At 39.6% G+C, this 27,661-nt stretch overlaps 1 protein-coding gene across 1 annotated transcript in view; it reads left to right on the forward strand.

Annotated features, from left to right (window-relative positions):
* BEGAIN (brain enriched guanylate kinase associated) overlaps positions 1–27,661 on the forward strand; it is a gene marked incomplete at its 3' end in the record, with an annotated part of 157,121 nt that overhangs the window by 61,282 nt on the left and 68,178 nt on the right. The window contains exon 3 of the mRNA XM_080345642.1: positions 22,186–22,275. Within this exon, the coding sequence (XP_080201768.1) occupies positions 22,186–22,275 (90 nt within the window). The remainder of the gene's footprint in view (positions 1–22,185; positions 22,276–27,661) is intronic.

Consider the following 27,661-nt stretch of genomic DNA (forward strand, 5'->3'; position numbering starts at 1 on the left):
CACTTAAAGAAAAGCATTTGCCAGAAAGAGACAAAGTATTTCTATCCGGAAATGACTGTGGCAAGTACCCTGTTTTCCTTTAGAATTTTAAGCTGTGAGCAGAGGTAGGCAGACATGAACACACACACACTCACTTCTCATGTGTAGATGTACACATCATATTTGTGCTTGTAGCTGGGGTTGGTTAGGAGACTGATTCTATGTCTGCCCATGCCAGTGTTAGATTTTTGTGTATCCTTACGCTCATGCATGAAATATGGCATGCTCTTTTACCTGATGAAGTTCCTCCTCATCATTGTAAAGATGAAGAACCAAAAGTCTGACATTGGCAAAGTAACTAAAGCCCTATTGAAGTCAATACAATGCAAGAATATAGCCAAGAGCAAGAGTATAAACCTGGTAAGTAAATACCAAAACATCTATTAAAAAGTTTTAGTCACTTGAGACATTTGAATATGGGCTGCTTAACAAAAGCAATTATACAAAGTTATTACACAATTGAATGCAGTCTGTTTGGAGGTATTCTGGCAGGACTCCTAATACTTCTATTGCACTCCTCACTGAGCATCATAGTAACTGAAGAGATCTGCAGGGAGGGCAGATCACTTCTTGGCCAGTGGTTTGCTGGCTAAAACCACTGCCTAGTTGTTTCCAGACTACTCAAAGTAAAAAGCAAAAGACCCATAAGATTGAGTCCAACTGTAAACTTAGCACTGCCAAGTCCACCAGTGCACCATGTCCCTAAGTGCCATGTCTACACGTCTTTCAAATACCTCCAGGGATGATGACTCAACCACTACCCTGGGCAGCCTGTTCCAGGGCTTGATGACTCTTTCATTCATCTTATGCTAATTAAAGGGTGATACATTTAGAAATATTTAGAAGAACCTTCATGAAACTTCTCTTGATTCAATACCTGTCCATTGAGGAAAAATGTCATGAGAGTGCCCCCACAAATGCAGCTGTGGGGAAGTAGGTACTTAAGATAACTTGATGGAGTATGAGTGTCCAAGATAATGGGATTAATTATCTGACCCAGTCTGAGGACCGATTTCTCATCTGGGGACTAGGTCTGAGGGACCTTAGAGAAAATAGCAAGGAATGAGCTAGAGAACAGGTGCCAAGAACAAACTTGGAGCCTCAGAGTAGAGGCTGCTCCAACCAGACAGTTTGGAGAGTACCCTACTCTCTGTCCCTCTATGCCAACCAAGTATGGGAAATGGTCACAATGGTAAATACCCAAGAAGCTTCTGAAAGTCAGAAATTCCCCTGGCTCCTGCGCACCACAGTGCCTATCAAGAACCCTCCTATCCCATTCCTGACACCACCATCTCTCCCAGACTGTTCCCAGTGTGCTTCCCAGTTCCTAATCACACTTACTTCCTCAGGATGCACTTACATGGGAGAGGAAAAGACCTCCATGTGAGAGCCACTGCCCAGGGGAAGTGCTTTTCCATCTGCCCAAAAAGCACCACTGCTGGGCACGTTTGTTATATCACTGCTTCCAAGAAGCCAGGCCCCACCGTTTCCGTGAACATGCAGAATTCCTTTCTCGAAGACTAAATGGAACAGACTTGTGGAAGTCTCTTTTATAAAACACATCAGGGTGTGAATCTCAGGCCATTACACACGACTAAATATTCGCTGAAATGGCAGCTTGTACTGAATTTTGTGAACTGATTTTTATTGAACGTAATTACTCAACAGGAAGTACAGAACATAATTAATCTTAGTGTGGAACTCCATTTTAAGCTAGTTGATCCAGTATTGCAGAATAATGTGGTTGCTCTTCGATTAATTTTTGCTCTTTCATTTATGGAAGTGGATAGTCTGTATTTTCTCCAATTAGTTGAGTAAACATCAAATGCTTCTAAACACCATATCTGAAAATGTCTAAATATTTCAGTAATAGGTATGCTGCAAATACATAGATTAGCTACAGCTCAGAGCTAGTGAGAAAATTAATGTGTGGTATGCAGTTATATAAAATAGTTTTTGCTTTGAACCAAATGGTGGCATTCTTCATGTTAACACAGACATCTTTTCCAATTACCTTTGCTAGCGCTGCTAAGGCACTCCCATTACTACTAATAGATAGATGACAGTCATGTTTTACAACAGGGAAGTGAACGGTGTGGTTCCAGGGACAGTTTTTAAGTGCTTGCTAATGCAAAATAAAATAACAATTAAAAAAATACAATACTTAACTGTGCATACCTATCCAGAACAGATTATTACTTGTAGAACATGATGTTTCCTCAAGTTCAAGAATCCCTCAGAGCCCTTTACTTTTATTCCATTATCCACATGTGCAGGCAAGAACCATTCCAACTTAGGGCTATAAAGCATCCTGTGTAAAGTGGAAAGTGATTAAACATGTTGAACTGGATGCACTGTGCAATCAATAGATCTTCCAATGTAGCGTAATCAGCCTGTCCATCACTGTGCCTTCTCACCCTCTTCCCACTATAACTTTTTCATATGAATATCAGTTTACAAGCACCTACCTGGAAAGCCAGAGGCTTTAATCTCTTCCTAAAAAAAAGATCTTACAGTAACCTATATTAATTTAGTATTCTGAGGAAATCTTAAAAATCACTTCTCAAGATTCTGTAACCCCAACCAGCATACCTACTCCAAAGCAACCTGAAATAAGTCATTAGTTTGATTTGTTGTTCAATTAAGATCCCTGTTCACTCTGTGAACTCACAAAAATGCTGTTTTCCCAACACATGATGTTGAACGTTTTCATTCTGTGAACACCCCAATACTGGATTCAGCCTACAAGAGGAGAGGAGGTTCCTTAGTTATAGCACTATAAAAACACCTGCCAGAGAACTGAATATGCTATTAAAAACAAGCCATAATAAAGATCAGAGGGTGGCCTGCAAAAAAATCACAGGCATCACTAGGAAGGAAAGCTGTGTCACTGAGTCCAGCAGTCAATGGGACCACACTGAGCAAACAAATATAGCCATCCACTCACAGAATTTTGAACCTGCCCCAGAGGACTTTGATTGACCAGCAAAAGCAGAGAACTTAATATTAAGGAAGGTCACAACATTAAAATTTATTTGAGATTATTCTGTACAGCTCATGAGAATTCATGAGAAGATCAAAGCTTTTGCTTAGGACTGAAAGGGTTGAAATCACACAGAAAGTATCTACAAGGTAGAAAAAAATCTCAGACTCTCCTTATCAGCTCCCCAGCCAAGATGTATTACTTGAACAACAATAACAAACAAATAGTTGTAGCCTGTGCTGCAAATGACACAGCAAAATACAAATCTCCCAGTGATTTGACATTTATGACACCTGCATTTCTGCCAGAGCAGGCTTCTTCCTTGGAAACATCTTAGCTTAGTCCAAGGTGTGGATTCTGCTCTTCTGGGGGAGCATGCAGCCTTGTTATGCAGGGCACATGTTACTGTTTCAAAGGAATGATTTCTGATGAAACACTTCTCATTTCACAGCAACCTCCCCAGGTCTACCTGCAGAGCATGGCAAAACCACAGACACCTGGGTGAAGAGGCAGCTCAGCACTGCACAGAGAATTCAGGGGTAGGAAGGTCTTTGCTCCCACCCTGCCTCTGACACTGGGCTTTGAGCCTTGGTCTCTTTGACTTACCTCATTGCACTGTTACTGTGGTGGTAAAGGCTATCTGTGTTTGGGAGATTTACACCATTACATTTGCACTGTTCATTGGGAGAACACAAGGAGCAGGCTGCCAAGAGCAGCAATCAGCAAACCCTCCTTAAAAAACCACCAAAATAACTATTCCATCTTTCTTGAAATTATTAAACTGCTTCAGTGACAACAGCAAACATCCAGAGATCAAATAGAAGAGAACATTCTTCAAGAGAGAAACAGCAAAAGTGCTCTTCATCTCATACAACTCTTGGTCAGCCCCTTCCCCTCAGTGCCCTGTCCTGACTCTCTCAGTGCCCTCTAACCTCACCCCATGAGGTGTTAGGGTGCTCTTGCAGGTTGTCCTTACATTTGCCTCAGTTGGGTTTTTGTGATTCCTTTTTCATGGAGCCAAATCTCACAAATCTGTGGATATAACTGGCTTAAGCCAACGCTAACAGGAAGACAAAAGAAAAGAAAAGGTCAGTCTCTGAATTCAACACCTCAACTACCTGGAGATTCCTTGTTAAACCTCACTTATTCCTGAGTAATTTTTCTGGCTGCTGCCTCCTCCCCCCATCCCATCTTGTTCTTTATAAGCTGACAAAAAGTATGAACAAGCAGAGAGGGAGATAAATGCTTTAAGTTATGGGGCAGCACAGGTATAAAAACAAATGAGCATGAACTGAGCAGGTATGCATTTATTCTTGCTGTTGAAAGACTATTTGTAACCATAAAGATGGGGATAAAGGCTAAAACTGAATGAATTTTAAGAAAAATTCTGGTCAGTCGATGAAGCGGATTATAGAACACTGTAGCAGGGAGCACATCCCTGTGGCCTTATTTCAGTCTTCTATTACTGTAACATTTGTGAAAACTTTCTTCAGCTGTTTCTTTGTGCCTTGTTTTCTGCTGAGATTGTCCAAGATTTGATTAGGTAAGAAGCTGAAGGAAGAAAAAAATGGATCAGGTGCAGCAGCCAAACAGCATTGAATAGCAGGTAATCTAGCACAGACGAAGATAAACTGTATCACAAACATCTACCCATACTATACACTAAAAGGCAGATCTGATAGACTTTGAAGCATGATCTTTCTTTACCCCCAAACAATAAGGGAGATGGAGATTACAGCAATAATCCATTTACCTTTAGCATTGGCAGCTGTACCCATGTAATTCACTACTGAGTGTCCATTAGACATGTACTGCAGTGCCTCATCCACGTAAAACAGGCCAGAAGGTACTCGTAATCTGGGGTCCTAACATTTCCCTTCCTTGGATTAGTTCTAGAGCTTCAAAGCCTTATGTTTACCCGGATGGTGGACACCGGAAAAACTAAGCACTACACTTGCATTCTGCGAATACTGCCTGTGATATTTTATATGGTTTGTGAAATAAAAAAATTGAAGCATACTCTGCTATACTGTCAGAGGGAAACTGTACTGACTATAAACTATTCCTATTTTTGAAGCATAGGTAAACACCTCATGCTGTAATCATTTTTAATAGCAGCAATATACTTATTCACTGGCCAAGACACAACTGGTAAATCGGCCCAAAGATTGTGTTTGCAGCCTGTTCACTACAAGCAATATCTGAAAGTGTTTTGTTTAGCTCACTTAGAATTTGCATACACCTAAAGTGTTTCAGGGCCACAGCAGAGAATCACAGAATGTTAGGGATTGGAAGGGACCTCGAAAGATCATCCAGTCCAATCCCCTGGCCAGAGCAGGAACACCTAGATGAGGTTACACAGGAATGTGTCCAGGCAGGTTTTGAATGTCTCCAGAGTAGGAAACTCCACAACCCCCCTGGGCAGCCTGTTCCAGTGTCTGTTACCCTCACGGAGAAGAAGTTTCTTCTCAAATTTAAGTGGAACATCTTGTGTTCCAGTTTGAACCCATTACCCCTTGTCCTACCATTGGTTGTCATCGAGAAGAGCCTGGCTCCATCCTGCTGACACTCACCCTTTATATATTTATAAACATTAATAAGGTCACCCCTCAGTCTCCTCTTCTCCAAGCTCAAGAGCTCCAGCTCCCTCAGCCTTTCCTCACACGGGAGATGCTCCACTCCCTTAATCATCTTTGCTGTCCTGTGCTGGACTCTCTCCAGCAGTTCTCTGTCCTTCTTGAACTGAGGGGCCCAGAACTGGACACAATATTCCAGATGTGGTCTCACCACGGCAGAGTAGAGGGGAAGGAAAACCTCTCTCCATCTACTAACCACCGCCCTTCTAATACACCCCATGATGCCATTGGCCTTCTTGGCCACAAAGGCACAGTGCTGGCTCATGGTCATCCTGCTGTCCACCAGGACCCCCGGGTCCCTTTCCCCTACACTGATCTCTAACAGGTTATTCCCTAATTTATACTGGAGCCTGAGGTTGTTCCTACCCAGATGCAATACTTTACACTTGTCCTTTTTATATTTCATTAAATTTTCCCTGCCTAACTCTCCAGCCTGTCCAGGCCTCGCTGGATGGCACCAATATTGCATCTATCTCCTTCAATACAGAGGTTTCCTCACTGACTGTGTGACACAAACATAGCTTCCTTGAAGAGTGAAAAATGGGGCAGGGCAGGGCTGGGGCGCAGACTGGAATTCCAGCAAAGGGTATTACTTGATTAAAACCTTTGTGTCTGATGTTTACAAGAGAAGCCTTTCCTATCTGCCATCAGCAATTCAATATCTAAAGCACAGACTTTTACCCAAGGTTCTGCACATGGCACTAACCTTAAGCACTCAAATTCACACACTTTTCATCTAAATTAGCATACTGAAGTACTTCATAGCAACAATGCCTCACTGTAGAGTTATTGTTCCAAGACTACTGATACTTAAAATATCTCTACCTTAGATTTTTCTAAGTATTTCCAGTCACACTAACTAAAAAGGATGAGGAACAAAACCTAAAGCCAAAATATAATCCTTGTTTTTAAGACAGCATGAAATACCATCAGCCAGAAGTTTACCTGGTACATGTTACTGTAGGTTCAATGACATCAGTCCTGTGACCTGAGGGTTCATCCTAAGGTTTCTCCACAGGGGACCTCAGGTTTGGATTTTACTGGTTGTATCAGGCTCCCCAAGGGTAGAGGTCTCTGCTTCAGGAGGGTGGAGTGACTGATGGAGCTTACTCACTGCTCCTTTCCCACATTGCAAAGGGCAGGTGAGGCTACAGCTGCCCCAGGCAACAGAAACCTCAGCTGTGGTGTATAAGGAGGCACAAATATCTTGCAAATTGTTGGAAAAAGGAGTATGTGCTCTTTTTCTGTTCCTGTATCTTGTCTCCAACCCTTTCACCTTTCTGCTTCACAGTCTATGCTCTCAAATGAGGATTCCTCAGACCTTTCCACATTGCAGTTCACCTGGAGCAATGTACCCTGTAGGCTGCTGGTAGCCTTCTCAAGAGTTGTGCATCAGGCACCTCTTTCTGCAGCCTTCCTAAATCCTAGTGGTTTCTCTCACGAACTTTTCAAATGGTCCTCAGCAAATGTTAGAGGGAGGCAATGCTGGGAGTGAGCATTCTTCCCTTGAGATCTGTCCCCACAGCCCACCTGCACCAAGTAATCTGCAGGTTAAAGTGCTTTCAGGAAAGCACTCCTGTGGCCCATCACTACCATCAGAATCTGATGATTAGGTAGCCATATGTGCTGCTGGGAGTATAACCTAAAAAACCTGGTGTGTGTGCCGCCTCTACAGCACTTGTGGTGGTTCACCTGCCTGCTCCTTATTCATCTTCAGTGGGGCTAATCACGTGTTTCCACCTCCTGAATTAGTAGGACTATCCATTTTAACTAAAAGCTGTTATATGTCATATTTATATTTAAATTCACTTTACAGAAAAGAGAACAAGTTGTTCAGTATCTATTATTCCATGCTCCAGTAGACACTGTCATTTTGCAGTACATCATTTCCATTAACACATAAGAAAGGTTCTTTTCTATATTCATTTATGTGGTGTTTGACATACACTAGCTGGTCTGAACAGAATGAATGGCTATAAAATAAGAAAAAAATAATTTCAACACCATCAAGTGGGCTCAATAAATCCAGACAACTGCATTTTCTTTGCATCTACCTTTCCTGTTTCATTTTTATTACTCATTTACCTTGTCAGGTCCAAATGAAGAGGAAAGTTCAGGGATATATAGAAAAAATTACTGCTTAACATAAAAGAAATCTGAAGAAATCGATAAATCTGGAGAGACCTCAGCTTATTTAAAGCCATTTTTCTGACTTGTACCTCATTTGAAGGAGGGAAATGGAAATGGAACATATTGTTAATTGTAATCAGATTGACACCAGCTTGCTAAGAATTCCTTCAGCAAATTACTGTCCTCTAAAAAGGTGCAAAGTTGGAAAGAACCTGTCACTGAACATCAGTGAGGCAAAGACAGAAAAATGTATCCATACTTTTACCCTACTCATAGGAGTTAATCAGAGAGCAAGACTTGTCTGAAATTAAGTCATTTCACACCAGTATGTAGACCCCTTACAAATGAAAATAAAATTTTATTTGCCATAATGCTTAATGAAATATTTAGCAAAGGTTGAAATGATCACACAACTTTCTTCAATGTGTGTAAAATACAATTTTATTTTAGGGAGCTATGCCCATACTTACTACTCATACTTAATGCAGTAACTAATTTTAACTCATGCCATAAACCAGAAATTTGCAAAGCTAATTGAATGCATCACTAGCTAATGTTAAAGTTTTCCTTTTGCTCCTTTAGTTTCACATTTCTGTAGCCTTATCTTGATCTAACTGCCCAAGAAAAATAATTTGTTTGAAATGTTTCTGGAATATTTTGAGAAGAAAAGCATTGAAAAGGGATCAAATATCAAAGCATTCTAACATGTAGGGATTTTTGCTAACTTGAGTCTGATTAATATGAGGTGATAGAGCTGATCATCTGCCTAGATTAGTCTTCAGGACTCAGAAAGTAGCTGCTCATGGCTCTGCCAGGTTATAAATACATAATCTGTAAGTAGACAGTCCACCATGGAATGTAAAGCTCTTGTCATATAATGTGATACAAGTCTTAAGAGTTAACTTTGGCCACAGGTTTGGACCATAGTTCAAAAAACTCACAAGAAATCAAAGAAGCTCATATCAAAATTCTCACTGGCCCTTCAACATTAACTTCACCATGACAGGAATTAATCCCAAAATGTCAAAATGTGCTTTTAAGACAAGTCTTATGAAAAAAGAATCGTGGAGATTCATTGCTTGACTCCCATGATGCTCTCCCAGATATTGGCCAGTGATACATGCAGAGGACAGGGCTGGGGCCATACACTTCCACTCTGTTGCTGTCCAAACAGGTCAACATGTCTATAGTCCCAGAAGTGCAGGAGCTGCCATTCCTCTTGCACTTGAACACAGCAAGGGAGAAATAATAGGATTTTTTCATTCCCATACGACTTCATTCATTCCAAGGTCCATAGGGAGCAGGGGGACTCTAAGTCTTATCAGAAAGAGGCCAAGACGCACAGATAGGGAGTATGCCAAGATGTCTGGAGCTGTTCAGAGTAGATTACATGAAAACAAGACAGGAACAAGACTCTGGGCGTTAGACCGTGAAAGGATGTCATTTCTCAGCAAAGAGGTAGTTGCCAGTAGGAAGTTCAGACATGATGCTGAAGTACACTTTGCAAAGGAGGAATAGAGTCAGGCAGAAAAAATTCTGTCAGAAAAAAAGCATAAAGACCCTAACTGGATTCTCCTTCAAGAAAATTGCTCAACAGCTGTTAACATCAAGCCTAAACCTTTCAGTAGCTTCTTTCCAAAAGAGGATGGATAGATTGAGAGAAAGTGCTGCTGAAATAACCAAAGAGATGCACTGTTTAGCTATGCTCAGAGGCAGAGAAATAGAGAAAAAATATGTTGTAAAAGATTCTGAACCTAATACCAAAAGCTCGGATGTTCACCAGTTGCAATGGTGCAGTGGTTAGCAGTGAGTCAGAGCAGCGTCTGGTTATAGTTGAGGTTGTCACCCTTCCTGCATAATAGCTGCTCCTCAGGTAGAACCAAAATTTCTGTCCTTTCTGTGATCTTGTGCTGTACCTATGCAATCCAAGGACATGGGAAAGTTAAAGCTCTCTTAATTTTATACTCTTCACTTCTCATTATGCAGAGGAAATCACAGGGGTGTTAGGGATAAGCTGCCTACAAGCAAGACCAATGGAGCTGAGTGGAGATAGCCCTTCAGCTCCCCAAATTCTCTTTCTATAAAGAAGAAGAACATGTCATAACAAAAAGAAAATCCAAACCATTCTGAATTAACTACCTGATAATTGAGGACTTACTGTTTTCACACTGAGCTGCTTTAAATATGGCCATAGTATTATTCAACTTATTTAGTGCATTTTTCTCTCCCAAACACTTCCTTTCACATTCCTAGGGGTTCCTTGGAGAATATAACATTATTAAGTAGTCATGAGCTTCTGCAAATACCATTTAGGTCATTTGATTGGGGTGGGGGAGGACTGTTTACCTGTTAATTAAGACCTACCCATTCCCTGTCATTTTCATTAGCTAAGTTGTCATGTCTATTTATCAGGCATGATGATTTCCCCAGTTCAGAAGTCAAGAAAAGTAGTTCTTTCACCTAAAGACAAACCTTTGATCTATCCTGGTTTAACCCAATACCTTCTGCACTTGCAGGAGCTGCAGCTCTGGTCTGGAACTGGCAGAAGCCTGAAGCTTGTATTTTGCAGAGACAAAACCCATTACTCAGCTATTAAGCAGTAGCACATTTCTGGCAAAGGAGGAAGCTTTTATCAGGGCCCGTGGGAAAGTTAGAGGATGCAGAATTACATGAGAGTGAGGGGAGGACAATCTGGTATTGACAGGTTCACTTGACCTTTGTGTGCCTAAAAGATTCAATTATATGGGCCACCTGATACTCTTCCAACTCCTGAAGGACCGGCACAGAGCCTCAGTATACATTAGGATGTATTGGAATGCTATTCTTTGGCTGAGGTGGGAATTTGATTCTAATTGCTTATGGCCAATAAAGATTGCACAAGTAGGAAACAGGTTTCCACAAGTCTTGGCCCCATTATCATGCTGGAAATTCTGCCTCCCTGGCTTCTTGTACAGGTTTTCATTTTGTTTGAGAGGATCAGCTACCATATCAGACCTTCTGGTTTCCATGTTTGTACCATAACAAATTAACACTGTTACAATTAGCTATCAGTTGCACTTTGCAGCCAAATCCAAGAGAATGTATTAAATTTCAATTATTTGCACAGCCAAGTTAGCATTAGCATACTGCACCTAAAGTCATGCATACTTGCTCTTCTGGTATCTGAGACTGATCATATTCTGGGCACAAAATACAGGCTTTGCATTCCTTCAAGAAGAGATCCCTGGGTCCATAGGGGACTTTCAAATCACCTGAATAAGGAGCCCTGAGTACTTAAGCAGTTGAAGAAAGACTGCATGCTGTTCTCCCATGCAGTCAAGGAAATAAGAGCTACAGAACCAATGTCTTCTTTTCTTCTTTCTTGCTAAATTCATGACTTTGTATTCCTGGTTACCCAGTGTCAGGTTTCAATGGAAGGCACAGAGATCTCCACCGACAGCCACCTAGCAAGGTATAGCCTGAGAAAAAGAAGAACCAGGACTGAAGTCTCTCAAATTGAAACAAATAAGTTTCAAATTACCAAAAGTGTGTGATATATACTGTCACCACTGTGTCCTTAAAAAAAGAGTTCACAGCTGCTGGGCTCTGTACTAACTCTGTACTGCTCATCCCTATGGGTTAGGTGGGTTTGAAGCACCATGAGTGGGTCAAGCTTCTCCATGGACCTGTACCACTTGTCCTGCAAAGGAGCCACAGCAGTGCTGGGGAGCTCAGCTGCTTGACTCCATGTAGCTGGGCATCTGTCCAACCTCCTAGGGCACTCCAGAATCCCAAATGTAGGTGTCTGTGACAGTGTCTGGAGCAAATAACCTTTCTGTATTCACCTCTTGATAGCAGTACCTGCACTTCAGCCAAGTACTACTTCAGAGCCTGTCTCACCGTTAATCCTCAATGTTCTCACTTTGAGAGCTGTATTCCATGTCATTGACTTCTCACCATTCTGCATCCTGCATTTGACAGACTGAGAGAATAGGGGCTGCTCTTCCTGAAGAAGAGAAGGCTCCAGGGAGACTTTGTTGCAGCTTTTCAGTACTTAAAAGAGCCTTTAAGAAAGATGAGGACAGACTTTTTAGAAGAGCATATTAAGACAGGGCAAGGGGTAATGGTTTGAAACTAAAAGGGGGGATTCAGGCTGGACATGAGGAAGAATTTTTTTACAATGAGGGTGGTAAAATATTGGAACAGGCTGCGCAGAGGGGTGGTAGATGCCTCATCCCTGGAAACATTCAAGGCCAGGCTGGACAGGGCTCTGAGCAACCTGATCTGGTTAAAGATGTCCCTGCTCATTGCGGGGGGCTTGGACTAGGTAACCTTGGAAGGTCTTTCCCAATCCAGACTACTCTATGATTCTATGATTTATGTCTCTCTAGTTCTTTCAAAGTATCCATTAGTTTGCTGTTATCACAGTTAGACATTATCTTTACTGAATAAAGCAGTCTTGTGCCCATGACTCACTGATGTACATCTGGATGAAGACTGAATCTGTTTTCTGCAACAGAGCCAGTTCTGGCAAAAGAAGCATATGACAGGAGTTAGCCAAGCAGTAACAAGACTCACCTGAACATATACATTTTTTAATTGGTACACAAAACAAGTTCCACAACAGCTAATATTTTTTAAGGAGATAATTCATTCAATTCGTAATAGATTTAATTGTGCTCTTATTGCTCACACCTGGCAATTTTCTTTTGCAGCACTTTTTTTTTTTTCCCTCCAAAGCATTTTCAAAGCATAGAATGGGCCTTATGCCAGGTGTAGTATATGGCTTAAGCCGTGAAATAAATAGAATGGGATTTGCAGAGCCAGCTCTAGACATCGACAAAGTATGCAGTTGCTGGGGCAGCTGCCTGTTTTGTGTCTGTCAGAGACCTGCCACTGCTACTGCCAAGAGAAAGGATTATGTGAGTAGGCTAAAAACTCTTGCTCATCCCTCTTGTAGAAGCAGCTGTCATGGCCCCTTGCTCTGACACAAGCAGGAGCACAGTGCCTGCTTCTTCATCCCAATGCTGCCCCCTCCCCTGGTAGCACCCATCTGTGAGGTGGTGAGATTCTGCATTTTCTTTACCTCTGAGCCTGTTCTGGTTCCTGTGTTGTCCTGGACTCAACCTTTTAGTTAAATTTGTCTGGTTTAAAATGGTATTCAGGATAATAAAGTAATTTCCAAGTCTTCCCATTAGCTAATTTGAAATATAATCTCAAACAAATATGAGAATATTGAGGTGTTTTCAATATATGACAAGGACTTCCATCACCTGGATATTGCTCTTCCTAGGCTTTTTCTAGATTTCTCAAAAGACCTTCCACTCAACTAACACCATCAGGATCTTTCTTTCATTTTCTTTTTACTGCATCCCTTGAAGTTCCATCATGAGATAAGGATTCTTTATACTGCATGCTGTTCTCCCAAAATCCTAAGAGAATTGTCCTCCCTCAATGAACTCGTACTTTAAATGGATGAGAAAGGAAAACGGTAGGAAAGCAAGCTGAGTGGCAGAGAAATGAACTGATTTTCTCTACATTGGGAGCCATATTGTTTATTTGACAAACCCGAGAGTCCAATGTAACAGTGCCTGACATGGATGACTGTTTCAAAATGAATGTAGGATACCCTAAGACAAGAGAGAATCGGTTCTCTATGATGGAAAACACATAAAACTAGAAGGAATCAATTTCAAATAGCCCCACAGAGTGCAAGATGGACTGAGAAAATCGGTGTGGAAATACAAGAGATAAATTCTATGCCAGTCAGCCCAGGCAATTCCACTGAATTATTTCATCAGAGGTACAGTCAGTGATGAATACCTTCTTCACTAAGAGCAGCATGTAACAAAAATAATATAAATCTGTGGTGGAAGACAGGAGGGGGGACTCGACTGCATTTCTGAGCAGACAGAAGAAAAACAATTTGTGAACTGAAATCTAGTCTCTTTCTTTTTAATTAATTCCTTCTTCTAACCTACCAAACTATAACACAAAAATAGCACAGATTATACTCTAGGGCAGTTGTTTACATGCATATTTACCAACTCTCCAGTGAACAGATATCTGAAGCAGATCACTCAGTGCTTAATATTCTCAGCAAAAGGAATGTAAATATCTATCCACAGAGAAAGCACCTATTCTCTTCAGGGTAAAAGATAATGGTATACAGACAAACCAGAAGCACAGTCTGAAGAGATGTAAAATACTCATAGTTTCTATTGATTTTAAACTGCCTGGAAGCATCTCCTGGGAATGTTTCTCAGGATATTACATCTGTAATCATAGTATTCTCAATTGAAAATACAACTACTCTGTTACAGTGCATTGGTATTGTAAACATGTGAAAGTGTTGGACTGATAAATGGATTGCCAGCAGAGATCAGAAGACAAATTCATTAGCCACATCAGGTTCTGGAAAGTAGAACTTGGCACTGGCTTTCTCTATGAGATTTCTTCCAGTCCTGTCATTGGCAGAACTGAGCTGCTGTCTGGTTCAGCTCTCTCACAAGTACCACTTTACTTCAATGTCACTGAGCACTGAAGTGAGTAAGATTTGAAAGGACTGAGATCCACTGTTAGAATAAACCTAATGACAATAGCCTTGTTGCGAAAAAGAAATTTAGCAAAAGACACAGACATTTTGAAACAGTTATCTCCATTCACAGGCAACCACATGCTCCATCTTCTAAGTGGTTTTCTATCTGCTATTCTTATAGGAAGGCTGTTCCAGAATAATGTTGTTCCATCATTAGAAGTCTTCTGGTGATTTCCAGAAGTGTAGTCATAACTAGTTCTGTTCACTTGTTCTTAAGCCAATGTTTTTCTTCAGAGGAAATTATTTTTTCCCTCTCCCTGATACATTTAAAATGGCAGCCACATCCCCACTCAGCCTTTCTTTTCTTGGACTGATCTGAACCAGCTTTGCTTTTGAGTTTGCTTTCTAAGATGCCGCTTAAGTCTCAGAAAAAGCCACCTCGTGGAGACTGAATCCCTCTCTTGAAAACAGGTGACTGGGATTCTGTACAGCATTCCCAGAGAGACATCACTGCCCTTTCCCTGGCATGCAGGCGCTTCCCTCTCTTGCTGAAACACCTCACTCTATAGTTTACTGGAGCTGCTTAGTAAACAGACCTTTAGCCTGTGTAATCTGTGAGTAAATAAAAGTTATTAAGCTATCAGATACAATTTAGGGTATCTGTTCAGAGTGAAAGGAATATATATCGGTCTTAAATGTTAGCTTTATTCTACTTGCCATGTAACCAGGTACCATTTAAAAAGGAAGGTTTTGCAATGACTAGTTCTTTCAGATTCTCTGGAGGCACCAGGCATGGATTGCTGGAACCATGCAAGGACAGACCAGTCTTTGCACAAAAGAGCTGCTATTCTCAGTCAACTTAATTCTACTCTATATTCAGTATGCTTTTAGTCACACATTCACATACCTACTTTAAAACATCATACCAGATTTTGGAAAAGGTATGACATATAAATATGAACACAGCTGATGTTTGCAGTAAATGCATCCATATATTTAGAAAAGGCACCTTACATGGTCCATTCCTAGATGATAAAATCAGTGATTATCCAAAGTTCCCAAACTTAGAGGCTCCAAGCAAGACAATGGAAAAATGAGAAAATGAGATAATTACACTGGTAATAAACAACTTAGAAGACAGCTTTTAATGTACTGCTAATTTATGCAGGTGATATCTTAAGCATCTATAGTCCTTATTTCCATAATAAGAAACCAAAATATCTTTCCAAATTTGTCTCATTAAGACCGATAAAAATTCACTTCTAGACACAGAAGTCTTCTTGTCCAGACATGTACTGCCAGCTACCCCATAACGTTCTCCATGTTGAAACAAAGCTTTGTAAAGTGCACTCAGGGCAGCTGGACCTGTGTGAAGACTGCCTGAAGTCAAACCATGACAAAGGATGAAAAACGCATCTGCTACCAGGACACTGGAGCAAAGCATTTATGATAGAGAAAAAATACTGACGGGGTGCAGGAGAGGATTGAAATGATTCATGACGGCCTAATTACATTAGAAACAACACTTCTTCAGTGAGTTGAAGAAAAGAGCCCAGGGGAAACTGAGGGAAGGACAGCCCTTAGGTCAGTTTGATATTTATTTTCCTGCATGTGGACAACCATTCCTCATGAAAACTGAGTTCTGCCACTATACCAAAACTCAGCATCAAATTATGCCTCAAAGAAGCAGTTGGATGTTATCATTGACAGCACTGGAGGGCCATTACTAATACTGAAACATCCTGAGACATATAAAACACTTAAGCAAGTATAGTTCCAGTGGGAAATGTCTGCAGACAACAGGTACATTTTGGCATCTATATAATGTGTTTATGGCTATTGCTTCCCACAGAAAATAACAGAATATATTTAAGCAGTATGCAAACCATCAGCTGTCACTGAATTATATTACAAAGATGATCTATAATCCTGAAAAGTGTGACTGTGTTTATTCTATAGTAATAGTTTATAAGCTGCAAGACAATAATCCTAGCTAATGCTTTTCACAATATGCAGATGATCAGCTTCCCAAGTAGGAGACTCAGAATGAAATATTATTAACAATTTGTGATTATTTCCATGCAGATACTGAATGACTAATTCCTATCAAATTTTTCTGTAGTTGCAGGAGGGAGTGTTTCTGCACCTGTTTCTCTTTCCCCAAATCTAATCATCAGTAAAAAAGTACTCAGCCAGCTGTTAAATTTCAAATCAGTTAGTATATTTCATGCATTTAAAAACTGACAAAATATGAAGACATATAGCCATAATAAAACACCACAGCAATACCAAGAGAAGTGATTGTCAAGCTTACAAAGCTTCACACGGTCATGCAAACTAGAATACTCAGTTAATACAATAAAGTTAGAAAAATTTGGGGAAAATGTGGAAAGAGCTTAAAGTAGTTGTTAATTATTAGAAATTTATGTAAAACTGGTTAGCTCATGTCATCTCCTGTGGCATTATTCACAGAGGGGATGGCAATTTAACATTTTGAGAACAGAATGTTCATTAATTCATATAGTCATAAATCTTTACATTTTTTCGATAGACCTGGACTGAGCCAACTGCCTTCTGTCTGAACAAAACTTAAATTCTTTTGTCTACACACATATTTGAAGGCAGCAACAAACTAAATCAGACATTGCAGATAGTTCCAATCCCACTACAACTTCTCTGTCAACATGTCCAATACAATGATAATTATTCATTCATATATTGATAATATGAGCACAGAAGTTTAACTCTAAAGGTTTTGTATAATATTTACCACGTGTGTTTTCTGAAAATAGTTACATTTTTGAAATAGTCAAGAATTTGTGCTACGACATTTTTATAAACATTCAAAGTTGCACACTTCAAAAGTATCTGAAAAAAAAATCATGCCTGGTTAACAGAGACATATCAGTTTGGCAACCAAATCTCACATAGGTTCTATCAGTTAAGTGTTCTTGGTCTCACATTTTCAAGACCGAAGATTTCCTCCCTAAGTCTTCCTGGCAGATGAAGCTTGCTGTAGTGTCTGGTTTCCAAGAGGGGACATGGAAGTCGTCTTTTACCTTCAGCATTGCAGCAGCTGATGGAGGAGCTAGTGGCCATAGCAGAAATATATTAGATAGGGATTGCAGAGATGGGAAAAGCTGGAGATAGAGACAAGGCAGGAGTGTGTTAGAAAAATGGTGGGAAAAAAAGAAATGGGATGCAGAAAAAGGGTGGATTTTTGTGCCTGGTTAGAAAGATACTGAGGTTCCCAGGCCAGCAGGCCTTTTGCCAATGAAACACTCTCTTCTAAAATGTGTTAAACTGAGCTGGCAGAGCAACATCTCTCTATCCATATACTGTCAGAAAATAGGTATTAGCTTTGTTGATAATAAGTGTTCTCATCTTCCTTCCTTTTCTGCTCAATGGACATTCCCAGTCTTGTTATATTCTCAGGCTCTTCTCAGTGACATCCAGTGGTAGGACAAGGGGCAGTGGGTTCAAACTGGAACACAAGCGGTTCCGCTTAAATTTGAGAAGAAACCTCTTCACAGTGAGGGTGACAGAGCACTGGAACAAGCTGCCCAGGGTGGTTGTGGAGTCTCCTGTTCTGGAGACATTCAAAACCCACCTGGACACATTCCTGTGTAACCTCATCTAGGTGTTCCTGCTCCGGCAGGGGGATTGAACTAAATGATCTTTTGAGGTCCCTTCCAATCCCTAACATTCTGTGATTTTGTGATTCTGTGATACCCTGTTAGCATCTGTGTCCACACTATGGTGTTACTGGTCAAGTCCTAGTACTGCAGGGATGCAAGGTCCCTTAGGACTCTGTTTTTCAATTAGGAATTATATTTAAAATAGTCATTAAGGTATATTGTTGCAGTCCCTGCAGCAGTTTTACATTATTTAAAGCTATGGTCATAGGCAGTTCTGGGTAACTGCAGGAATAGAACTGCCACCCCCTCACAGAAGATGGATTGTTTGACATTTTTATTAGCTCCAGCCTTTGTTCTGTGGAGATGTCAGCCAGTTACCTACATTGGCATGACTGGTAGGAAAGTAGGTAGCAATTGCAGCTGGTAGTGTCTTGCAAGTCTGTGATGCTAAATCAGCATCACTGCCACGTGCTTCTTCAATGAGGTCGGGATGTGGAGGTAGAGTCGTGACAGTATGTTCCAAGGTGTCTCTGCACTTCTTCCAGCTTGCTCTGTCAATGTTTCATCTGGAGTTATTAGTGTTTATAAAAGCCCTTAAAATAGCTGCATGGTGTTCATAGAAGCAAATATAGAAGTTCTTGTGCTTAACTTCCTCATACTGGGGTAAAATAGGGCTAAATTGGACAAGTACAGCGATCATAATAGCACAACCCAGTTTAAGGGCGACTTTCAAATCCCCTTCAGGTCCTAAAGATAACTGAGTTTAAGCTAAAATCAGACCAGAACTCATTCTTTCCTGCTCTACAGAAACACCTTCTCCCTTTAACAGATGCAAGATTTTGGGGTGTCTACACTAAGTCCTCCACTTGCAGGTGGAGCAACCATGAAATTCTGTAATTTCTGAAAAACACATTATTTCAGAAAAATCATTAAGATTTGTATTAGCCCTTATAAAATAACCATGCATATTCTAGCATAAAAGAATGGTGTTTTTGAAGAACAGATACAAATCAGGGGTTTTTATACACATCAGATGCTAAAAATCTTACCACCTATGAAATATGGAAAAGGGAACATAATGGACATTGTATTTACTTTCTCATAACATTATTTCCGAAATAGACAAAGCAGTGTGTATGAGTCCATTCCAGGCACAGTGGATCAATCACCATCTGTCACCAAAACTCACAAACTCTTAGTTGTTCTTCTCTAGACAGTGAAATAAAGAGTTGACCATGTTTCACTGAGAAATCCACCTTTTTTTGTTTTTCAAATGGGCTGTAGGTCTCTAAGCATCTTCCACGATTACTGTCAGATGAACCACAGACAGTATTTGAAGTAACATACTGCATCTTCTAGGACAAGACAAGGAAACACAGGCTATTACAGCAGTATGCCCAAATTCAAACCTCACTTGACACTGGAGTCTGTTTCAATCACATCAATGAGGGATAAGGGAAGCTCTGTAGAAAGAAGAGGAAAATGAGTTGATTTATCATGCGTCAGTGTAACAAAAAAAGTCTCTAAAAATTGATAATCTGAAATATTTTATCATTAGTAAACTACAATTTGCACACTGTGACTATACAATACTATTTATAAAAATACTTTTTTATTCTTTTCAGTACTTACAAATTTCTTATAACTGCTGTTTCAAAAAGGAAACAACACAGTATCAGACCTGGAAGCATCTCCCATTTATTTCCTTTAAAATTTGCAATTGCTTTAGAGAAAAATATATGTGTGTGTGTCTTACTGATTTCTGATTTGCCAATGCTAAAACAATATCCCATGTAAATTATAGAAGCTGACAAATTAATTTTTGTGTTTGTATATCAGGCAAATAAATAAATCTTACAGTTACTAATTAATTTTCAACCTTGCACATGAGAATGTGATTAGACTGACTACAACTGACACTGATTAACTGAGACAGGATGTTATTAAATCCCTTTGGGGAGTTTTTGAAAGACCCACCACATTTAGAGCAGAGAGCTTTCCTCTGCATTAGCTCATTTATGGAGCAATTACATGGGACTTACTACTGAAAAGATGTCAGGAAAAACACTGAGCAAACCATTGAAGTGGAATTCACACCCCTCTCCTCTCTGTCAAAACATCTCAAAACCTCTTAGCCGTAAAACATTTTTTCAAGATTATCTATGGCAAAGCTATCCATTATATATCAGTAAAAGGTATGAGGTTAGATTAAGATGGAAGAGAGCTGGTGATGGATCTGAAAACAGCAGAGATTTGTCCCTGCTGAAATGGCTTCTTTACTCCAAGACTCCAAATTTAACTAGATTTTGGGTCTGAAAAGCCAGACGGTGTTTTCATTTCATCCGTTTCAAAATTTGCAAGTTTTGTTAATTCATTAGAAAACTACTATGGAGGGTTTCTCAGTGAAGTGCAGAGAAATATGCAATATGCACTGGTTTGAAAAATTCCCACTGGTTCTGGAAAAACGTATGGCTGAATTTTCCAATTTTGTTCAAAATTAAGATTTCAAAGACCTGAATTTTAGGAGCAGTTTATAATTTTGTACCTAAAATATACAGATACAAAATGGAGAGCCAGGTAGAGACCATTTTCAAACTCATACTCCTACAATGCACTGTTTTTCTGTCAGACATATTTGAGAATGCAAATATATAGTGAAGTACCACAGAACTGGTATGCATTAAATAAGTACATATGTATTGATTATGAGCTTTGCAGTTTGACAATATCAGAAAAACTGTGAGAGATACATAATACAAAATAGTACTTACAGTGCACTGAAGAACCAACAATACTGAGTCATTATAGATTACAGAGATTTATTCTCACCTCCACTTTGATTTTAAAGCCAATATTGCTATACATTCAAGTGATGACAACATCATTTTTTCTGTCAACCCTGGATGTCTTCACTTACTTAAGACAAGTCTGGTATGGCAGTTAAAAGGTACTTAAATGTTCCCCCTGTATTCAGTGAACAACTCAGTGGTACAACTAGAGTACTGTGCTGGAATTCACTTAGTGTTTTTCCTTAGAGTGCCTCAAAGAGCATCATCTTCCTGCCAGTAATTATTGATGTGAGGTTGATCCCAGAGTTGCAAGAGACTCAGCAGAGTTCTTCTTTCCCATAAACACTGAGATTCTCTGCTGCTCTCTATAGCACAATTCCACCTGAAATGTTTCCCTCTATGTAAACATGTGTTCACAGTACAAAAGGTCCCTATTTTGCAGTACAAAAGGTCCCTACTATGCAGTACCACCTGCAATTGATGACAAATACTAGAATGTAGGATTTTCTGCATGTATAGCAAACACTGACCACAAGGAAAGCTTATGCAAAAATTCTGGTTCATAAATATGAATGTGCTTGAGTGAGGAAAAACTGATCTTTTATTAAGTTTATCCTTCAAGGCACGTTATGTTGCATTTCTGATATTGCAAGGGAACACAGCAATACTGTATGAGGAATTCTGTGTAACGAAACACTGTAGTCCTTACTCAGATTTTACTCAGGAAAAAACACCTTTGACTTGAGTGACAATTTGCTTGACTAAGGACTGAACAGGATGTTTTGAAACTTACCTGCATTGCTTGATGCTAATTTTGGGCAACAGTTCTTATTGCTAATTTACCTGCCTTGTTGGCCTTCTCCTGGGCTCTCGATCTGCTTTTGCTGTGCATTATTCATAGCTTATATTGCTAGTTCAGGTTGTTTGTGTTTTTCATTTCCAGCAAATACTTGCAGCAATTGTTCTGCTGCTGGTAGATGTGTGTGGAACCTGGTATGTGGAACTTGAACCTCAGCCCAGATTTAATTAAAACTGTTAAACACGTTCTCACTATGGTGCTCAGAAGGAATTTTGCTGACCTTCTTTCAATGAAGCATAAATTTGTTTAATCTGATGTTTTTACAATGCAAAAATATAAGGGCTTGATTCATAAATCTTAAGAGCAAATGCTTTTTAAGGTAGATGGAGTAGCACCCATATACAACTATTATAAGGTCAATTATAAATGCTTATTCTGACCTACAATAGTCATACAAGAAAACCACTAAACATGTGTGCTGTAACATCACCTTGTTTTGTAGTTCTAATACTGCTGTAAAGTAAGATATCCTGAATAATAATTAGTACCAAATTATGCCGTAGCCTACTGATATGCAGCAAATCTAGCTAGGTTTTCACTCGTATGTCTTATGAGCCACACCTAGCCATGGTTTATCCTCTATTCATGCTGCAGGGTACGAAATTCCTGGGTGCCAACCTGCCTATGGCAACCTAGAATTCTCCAGGGCAGGCTCGCAAAATCTTCACCTACTCTCTGGGACAGGTAAATAATAAGTGATGTTTTGTGAAGTTATGCTTTCTTTCTAACTTTCTGATGTCTGTAAAAACGTTTCATCTCTTCACATCAGTCTGTAATTTCTCATCATTCAGTTGTGTTCTGTTTTCTGAACTGGAGGATTGACAGCAGATCTGTTTGTTATAGTGCTCTAGCCAAGCCTTTAAGAGTTATTATTAATGTGCATAAAAACGGAAAGCTGTTTAAGAAGATGCAAAATCCACAGCTGCTTGCTATCAGTTAATATTTTTTTCTGATGGAGTAGTTGTTATAATGCAAATACATTGAATTTAATTGTTGATACCACAGTTATCTGGGCAGTTAACCCACTTTTCCTAATTGCTGGTATGTGTATAGTCTCTCTCCTTCATCAGGTTTGCATTAATCTTCGGTCTCCCGAAGGAAGGATTTTTTTCACTTCTACAGATACAAAGACACTGAAAGGATGGAAGAGTTGTGACTGATTCTACTGTGTGTTTCTATGCAGTACATAGTATATGTTTAACTAATGACTATTTTTCCATATTTTGCTTAGATTCTCTTTCACTTTTCTTCAGAATTTACTCTTTATTCTTTGTTACTTGGTTTAATTTCAAGGGACAACTATGTAGAAGAAAAGTCATTCACTTATCCAATAGTTTTCAATGACAAGTGAAATATTGAAATATACTTTAATGTAAGAAATTAATTAGATTAAAAAAATAAAGACCGGGTAAGCTTTAGATTTTCTTCGTGCAGTTTATTGATTTTCTTCGAACAATGTGTGCGAATTTTCATCTTAAGAGTGCTGCTAGTGTAGTAAAGACATAAGTAAGATTCTTTTGGTATTTTTTTGCATGGTTTATACTCTGTGGAATGAAAAAAAAAAAAAGGAAAAAACATCTTGGAAAATTGATTCAAATTCCTGTTTTTCAAACCCCTGGAGCTCTGCACATGCACTCTATTCTTATCTGTGTTTAGACGAGCTTGATGCAAAAAATTACTTTGTTCTATTGCTTGTCTCTGTTAAAACCAGGAGATCACCAGTGAAGTGAAATATAATCAGAGCATGTAAAACTGTTTTTCAAATTGTTTGACCTTGATTCCAATTTGATTGACTATTTTGAAGTCTTTCTTAATCAGAACGAATTCACAGAGCCACAGTGTAATCACTGAGTTTGATTTTACGTGGTGTTTTTAAATGGATGCCTGTGGGAAATTTCAGAGTTTTGGGATGATATTTAGTAGCCTTTCTGTAGGGGTCTCTCAAAAAATCTCTTTTCTACCATCACTGTCCACTTGTAGTTCTTACTTTCAAAAGAAAAAAAGCTTACTCTTATGGATGACAATACCACAGTTTATCTCCAAGTATACAAGTATACCAAAGCTTAAAATGTTGGCTCAGACTATTTAGCCATTTCATAAAATAAATAAAGAGCCATTCAAAGATTTCAGTTCCCGCTTATCATTTTAAAAAGCTCAAAAGTATCTAAATTTTTACAGAGAAATTTTAGTATTTCCTGCTTGTTTCTTTCCTGTTTATTAACTCAAATCTGAATCAAACTGTTTCAGCATATTTAGACTTTAAAGTTTATCTGGAAACTTGCCTTCCAATAGTATTGAAAAGCATCAGCTTGCTGATGGTACTAAACAAAAAGACATTTGTTTATGAAAATGAAAGATAGTGAGTTTGACAACTGTCAGCACTTATATAATGAGGATAGATTCTACTTTATCCAACCTGGTGCAGCTTAACCTTTAAAAAAATAATAACAAAGCAACAAAAATTTCAGCAAGAGAGTAAAAAAAAAAAAAAAAAAATCAAGTCTGAATTCACCCAGAATGTTAAAGTAGTTCAGTTATAAGGCAAAAAAACCGTTATGTGTTTAGGTAATACACATCTCAGGCCACAAGAGAAAATTTGGAATAAGTTTGTAGAATACAAAGCTACTTTCTCACTCTTCATGATTCTTTAGGGTATGACATCCACAAGGTAGGTGGAAACGAAGGGCTCCTGGGTCCCCTCTGAAGCAACACCCTTCATATTGCTTTTCACATGAATAGCATAAGCATCTTTTCAGAAGGATGCCTGCTGCCTGGTTTGGTCTCTCCACACTTGCAGAGAGCTCCTTCATTTACTTTCTAACTCCAAAAATGACAGAAGAGCTAATGCCAAGGTGCTGGACTGCTAACAGGAGTTAGGAGGAATGCAGTCCTGTTCCCTCTCCTTCCCCATACACCCACAAAAAAAAAGGCAAGAAAACAGTCTTACACTGAAAAGCCAGTTCAGCCAAGGGAACAGGACAAAATGGACTTTGAACTAATAAATCATGACATTAAATTGGGAGGAAGGTTGTATGAAATGATGGCACAACATGCTGAGCAGTGGGGAACTTGCTGGTGGTGAACTCACTTATACTCTTGCAGAGTAGAAGACTTCTCAGTTAACAAGTCCTAAAATAATGTGCTGCAGTGTATAAAACAAGGTAGGGCCAGAAATAATTAACCAAAGGTGACAGATGGCAAGTCCTTTCTCTTTTTTTCCTTCTCATCTTTTGCTGTAACATCAAGTTGATCAAAGAACTTGGGATAATTTGTTATTGTAGGAAAACTAAAAATATCTTGAAATATTCAGGCAAAATAACTTCATTCAGATAACAGCCAGTAACTCCCATTGTTCGTGTTCAATTCCTTATGCACGAGTCTGTGTGTATTAATAATTTCCCTCCAAACCTGAATTACATGTGCACAGCTGAGAATTTGGGTGTGTCCGGGCTAAGGCATATTATTTAATCAGTGCATCTAAATCAATTTATTAATTTATTTAATTTGTTTGCTTGTATTAACAAACTGATTATCTATTCTACTGCCAGTAAACTTCACAGCTTCTGTGGCATGTTGCTTTATTAGTGTCACACAGCTATGTGAGGGGGCAACTAAATGATAAAAAAGCAGAGACTGCAGTAGAACTGCACCAATAGCAGTGTCTGTGAGGTCAATGTGTGGTCTGTGAGGTCTCACTCTAAGCCATAGTAGCATTCTCTCCTATGGTCTTCAGTAATAATATCTGGCAAACACTGACAATTTTTTAAAGGCAAGCATCTATGGATTCAAGTTAGAGATACAACATGAGCTTCTGCCTTGTATGTCTTCTGACACAAAAGAGGATCAGAAAAACAACTGTGACCACATATAATTAAAAAACAAATTCAGTAATTTGCTCAAAGCACATAATATTAATTGGTTATAAAGGAAAAAAGCAATGGTATCTGCAGTTCCTCCTTCCCCCCAGTCTCAGTAGTAATTCTAACTGGTCCCAGAGCCAAAAGAGTATATTTAATTTTTTCAAGTACTAAGCATAACCTTTTTGATGGGAAGTGCTAAGCCAGCCAACCAAAATGAGTCCCTTGAGCCAGACACAGATGAATTTCAAATCAGAAGAAAGAGAAAGGGATTGGGAAAGGAAGGAAATAGCTAAGGTGAGAATAGAGGTGATAACCTCTGTGCACCAACTTATGAGTAGGTGCTTTATAGCAAATGAAACAGGAACAAAATTACTTCCCTACTAGTAGAGCACATTTCTATAGTACTCCCCTACCCTGCCTCCAGCCTCAGTCCTTTAACAGAAATATTAATTTCAGCTTGCTTCTGAACAGTGGGTTTCACCCATTCTCATTACACGTCCTATGACAAATAAAAAGCACAATTCAAGAGGAAACATATTCCTGTTCCAGCACAGTTTGATCCAGATGAATCAGGAACGTAAACAGACAAAAGCAAAAGTGAGAAAAGTTTAATAGCACAATTAAAATATAACTTCATAAGCTTGTGAGCTGATATGTCAAGCTGCTTTCAGTAATTTCCAGAGGGAGTGCTTACCGATGACTACAAACCAAAGCAATCTAGAAGCTGGCCACCCGAAGCTGTAAGGGGAGCTGCTGCAACCGAAGGCTGCTTGCTCAATTGCCTGGACAGCTCTCTTTGGTTTCCAAATCATAAATTGAAGTTTGCCTCTAATTTTGCTACCTCAATTTCTCAATACCTCACTCCTGTTTTTTTCTCTCTTTTCTCATCACTGCTTAGTAGTCTGGATTCCCTAGTGAGATGCAGTGCAGACTGCTAGGACTCTGCCAGACATTAAAAAGCAGGCAACGTCTGTTCGACAGCTTCAAATCACTTTCTGTGGGAAGCAGCCCCCCCCCAACAGCCTTTGTCATAGCAAAAAGAATTTGTTGCAGTCAGCCCTTTCTCCTGCTTTTCTTATCTTTTCATACCCTGCAACTCTACATTTTAGCTCACCATTTCTTCTGGCAAAATGTTTTATGCAAACAATATCAGTCTCTGGGAAGCCAAAAAATGGCAGCTCTTACAGAGATGAACCTTCTTCCAGAGTCTTGTCAAGAGTAGATTCTGGGCAGCAAGCATTGTGAAGATCCCTTCATTCTTGGTAATTGTCAGGGTGGTTATGTCTCTGGTCTCTTGGAAAATGATGGCTGAAGGTTACCATGTTAGAATTTAACTCCCTTCTCTCTTAGCATCACCAACTGCCTCATTTCAGATCTGGTCCAGAGCACTAGACAATCTTGGACATGTGGGAAATCTGGAGTACAGCATGAACACATGCAGAGTCCTCACTGGTTATGAGAAAACAAACATACTCTTCCTGCCTCTAGAGAATGAGTCATAAACCACATATCGCCCCTTGAATTGCATGCTTTTCTTCTTCTTTTGCAACCTTGTTTTCCACCTGTTCATCCCCTCATTTTCTGGCAACACAGAGAAAAAAACTTGAACCTAACAGTTTTCCTTTAAGCTACTGACTCTAAGAGTCTACCTACAAGTGCCAAAATCAGTCAGTCACCTCAGACTTTGGGGAGAACCTAATAGTGCCACTGGAAGTAGGCAGAGATTGTAATGGCTTCTGCTGCTTCCACTGTTTCACTCTGCCCTGGTCACATTCGAGTTTGGGCACAAGGCTCTTGGTTTTTTGTCGTGCACTGTATTCATTTCTCACATACAGCCAGCCTGACTATACTCAGGTATTTGACCTCCAAAGTGTCTCGTAAGCAAAAGCAGCCACCTGCTTGAGAGGAAACAGAAACATATTTTTAAGACTTCAGATCCAAACCAAGTTAGCAGAAGTATTACATCAGTCTTGAGAGGACTGGCTCAGATCTCCAGTCTCGGTGCAAGCTGTGAGTGGTGGATGGTGCACATCCCAGTTTGTAAAGCCACATTGTTTCCTCCTCATGGGGTGCTCTGCACCCTGGATTACTTAGTGCTCTATGCAGGTCTGGATTCTAGCTGTTCATTTTCATTTACCCTTTGCAGTTTTCAGCACACTGAACGAATCACAGTTGCCTGCTGGAGAAATTTCATTTAAAATAACAAAAAC

Source organism: Nesoenas mayeri, assembly GCF_963082525.1.
Source record: "Nesoenas mayeri genome assembly, chromosome: 5".
NCBI classification, from domain to species: Eukaryota; Metazoa; Chordata; class Aves; order Columbiformes; family Columbidae; genus Nesoenas; species Nesoenas mayeri.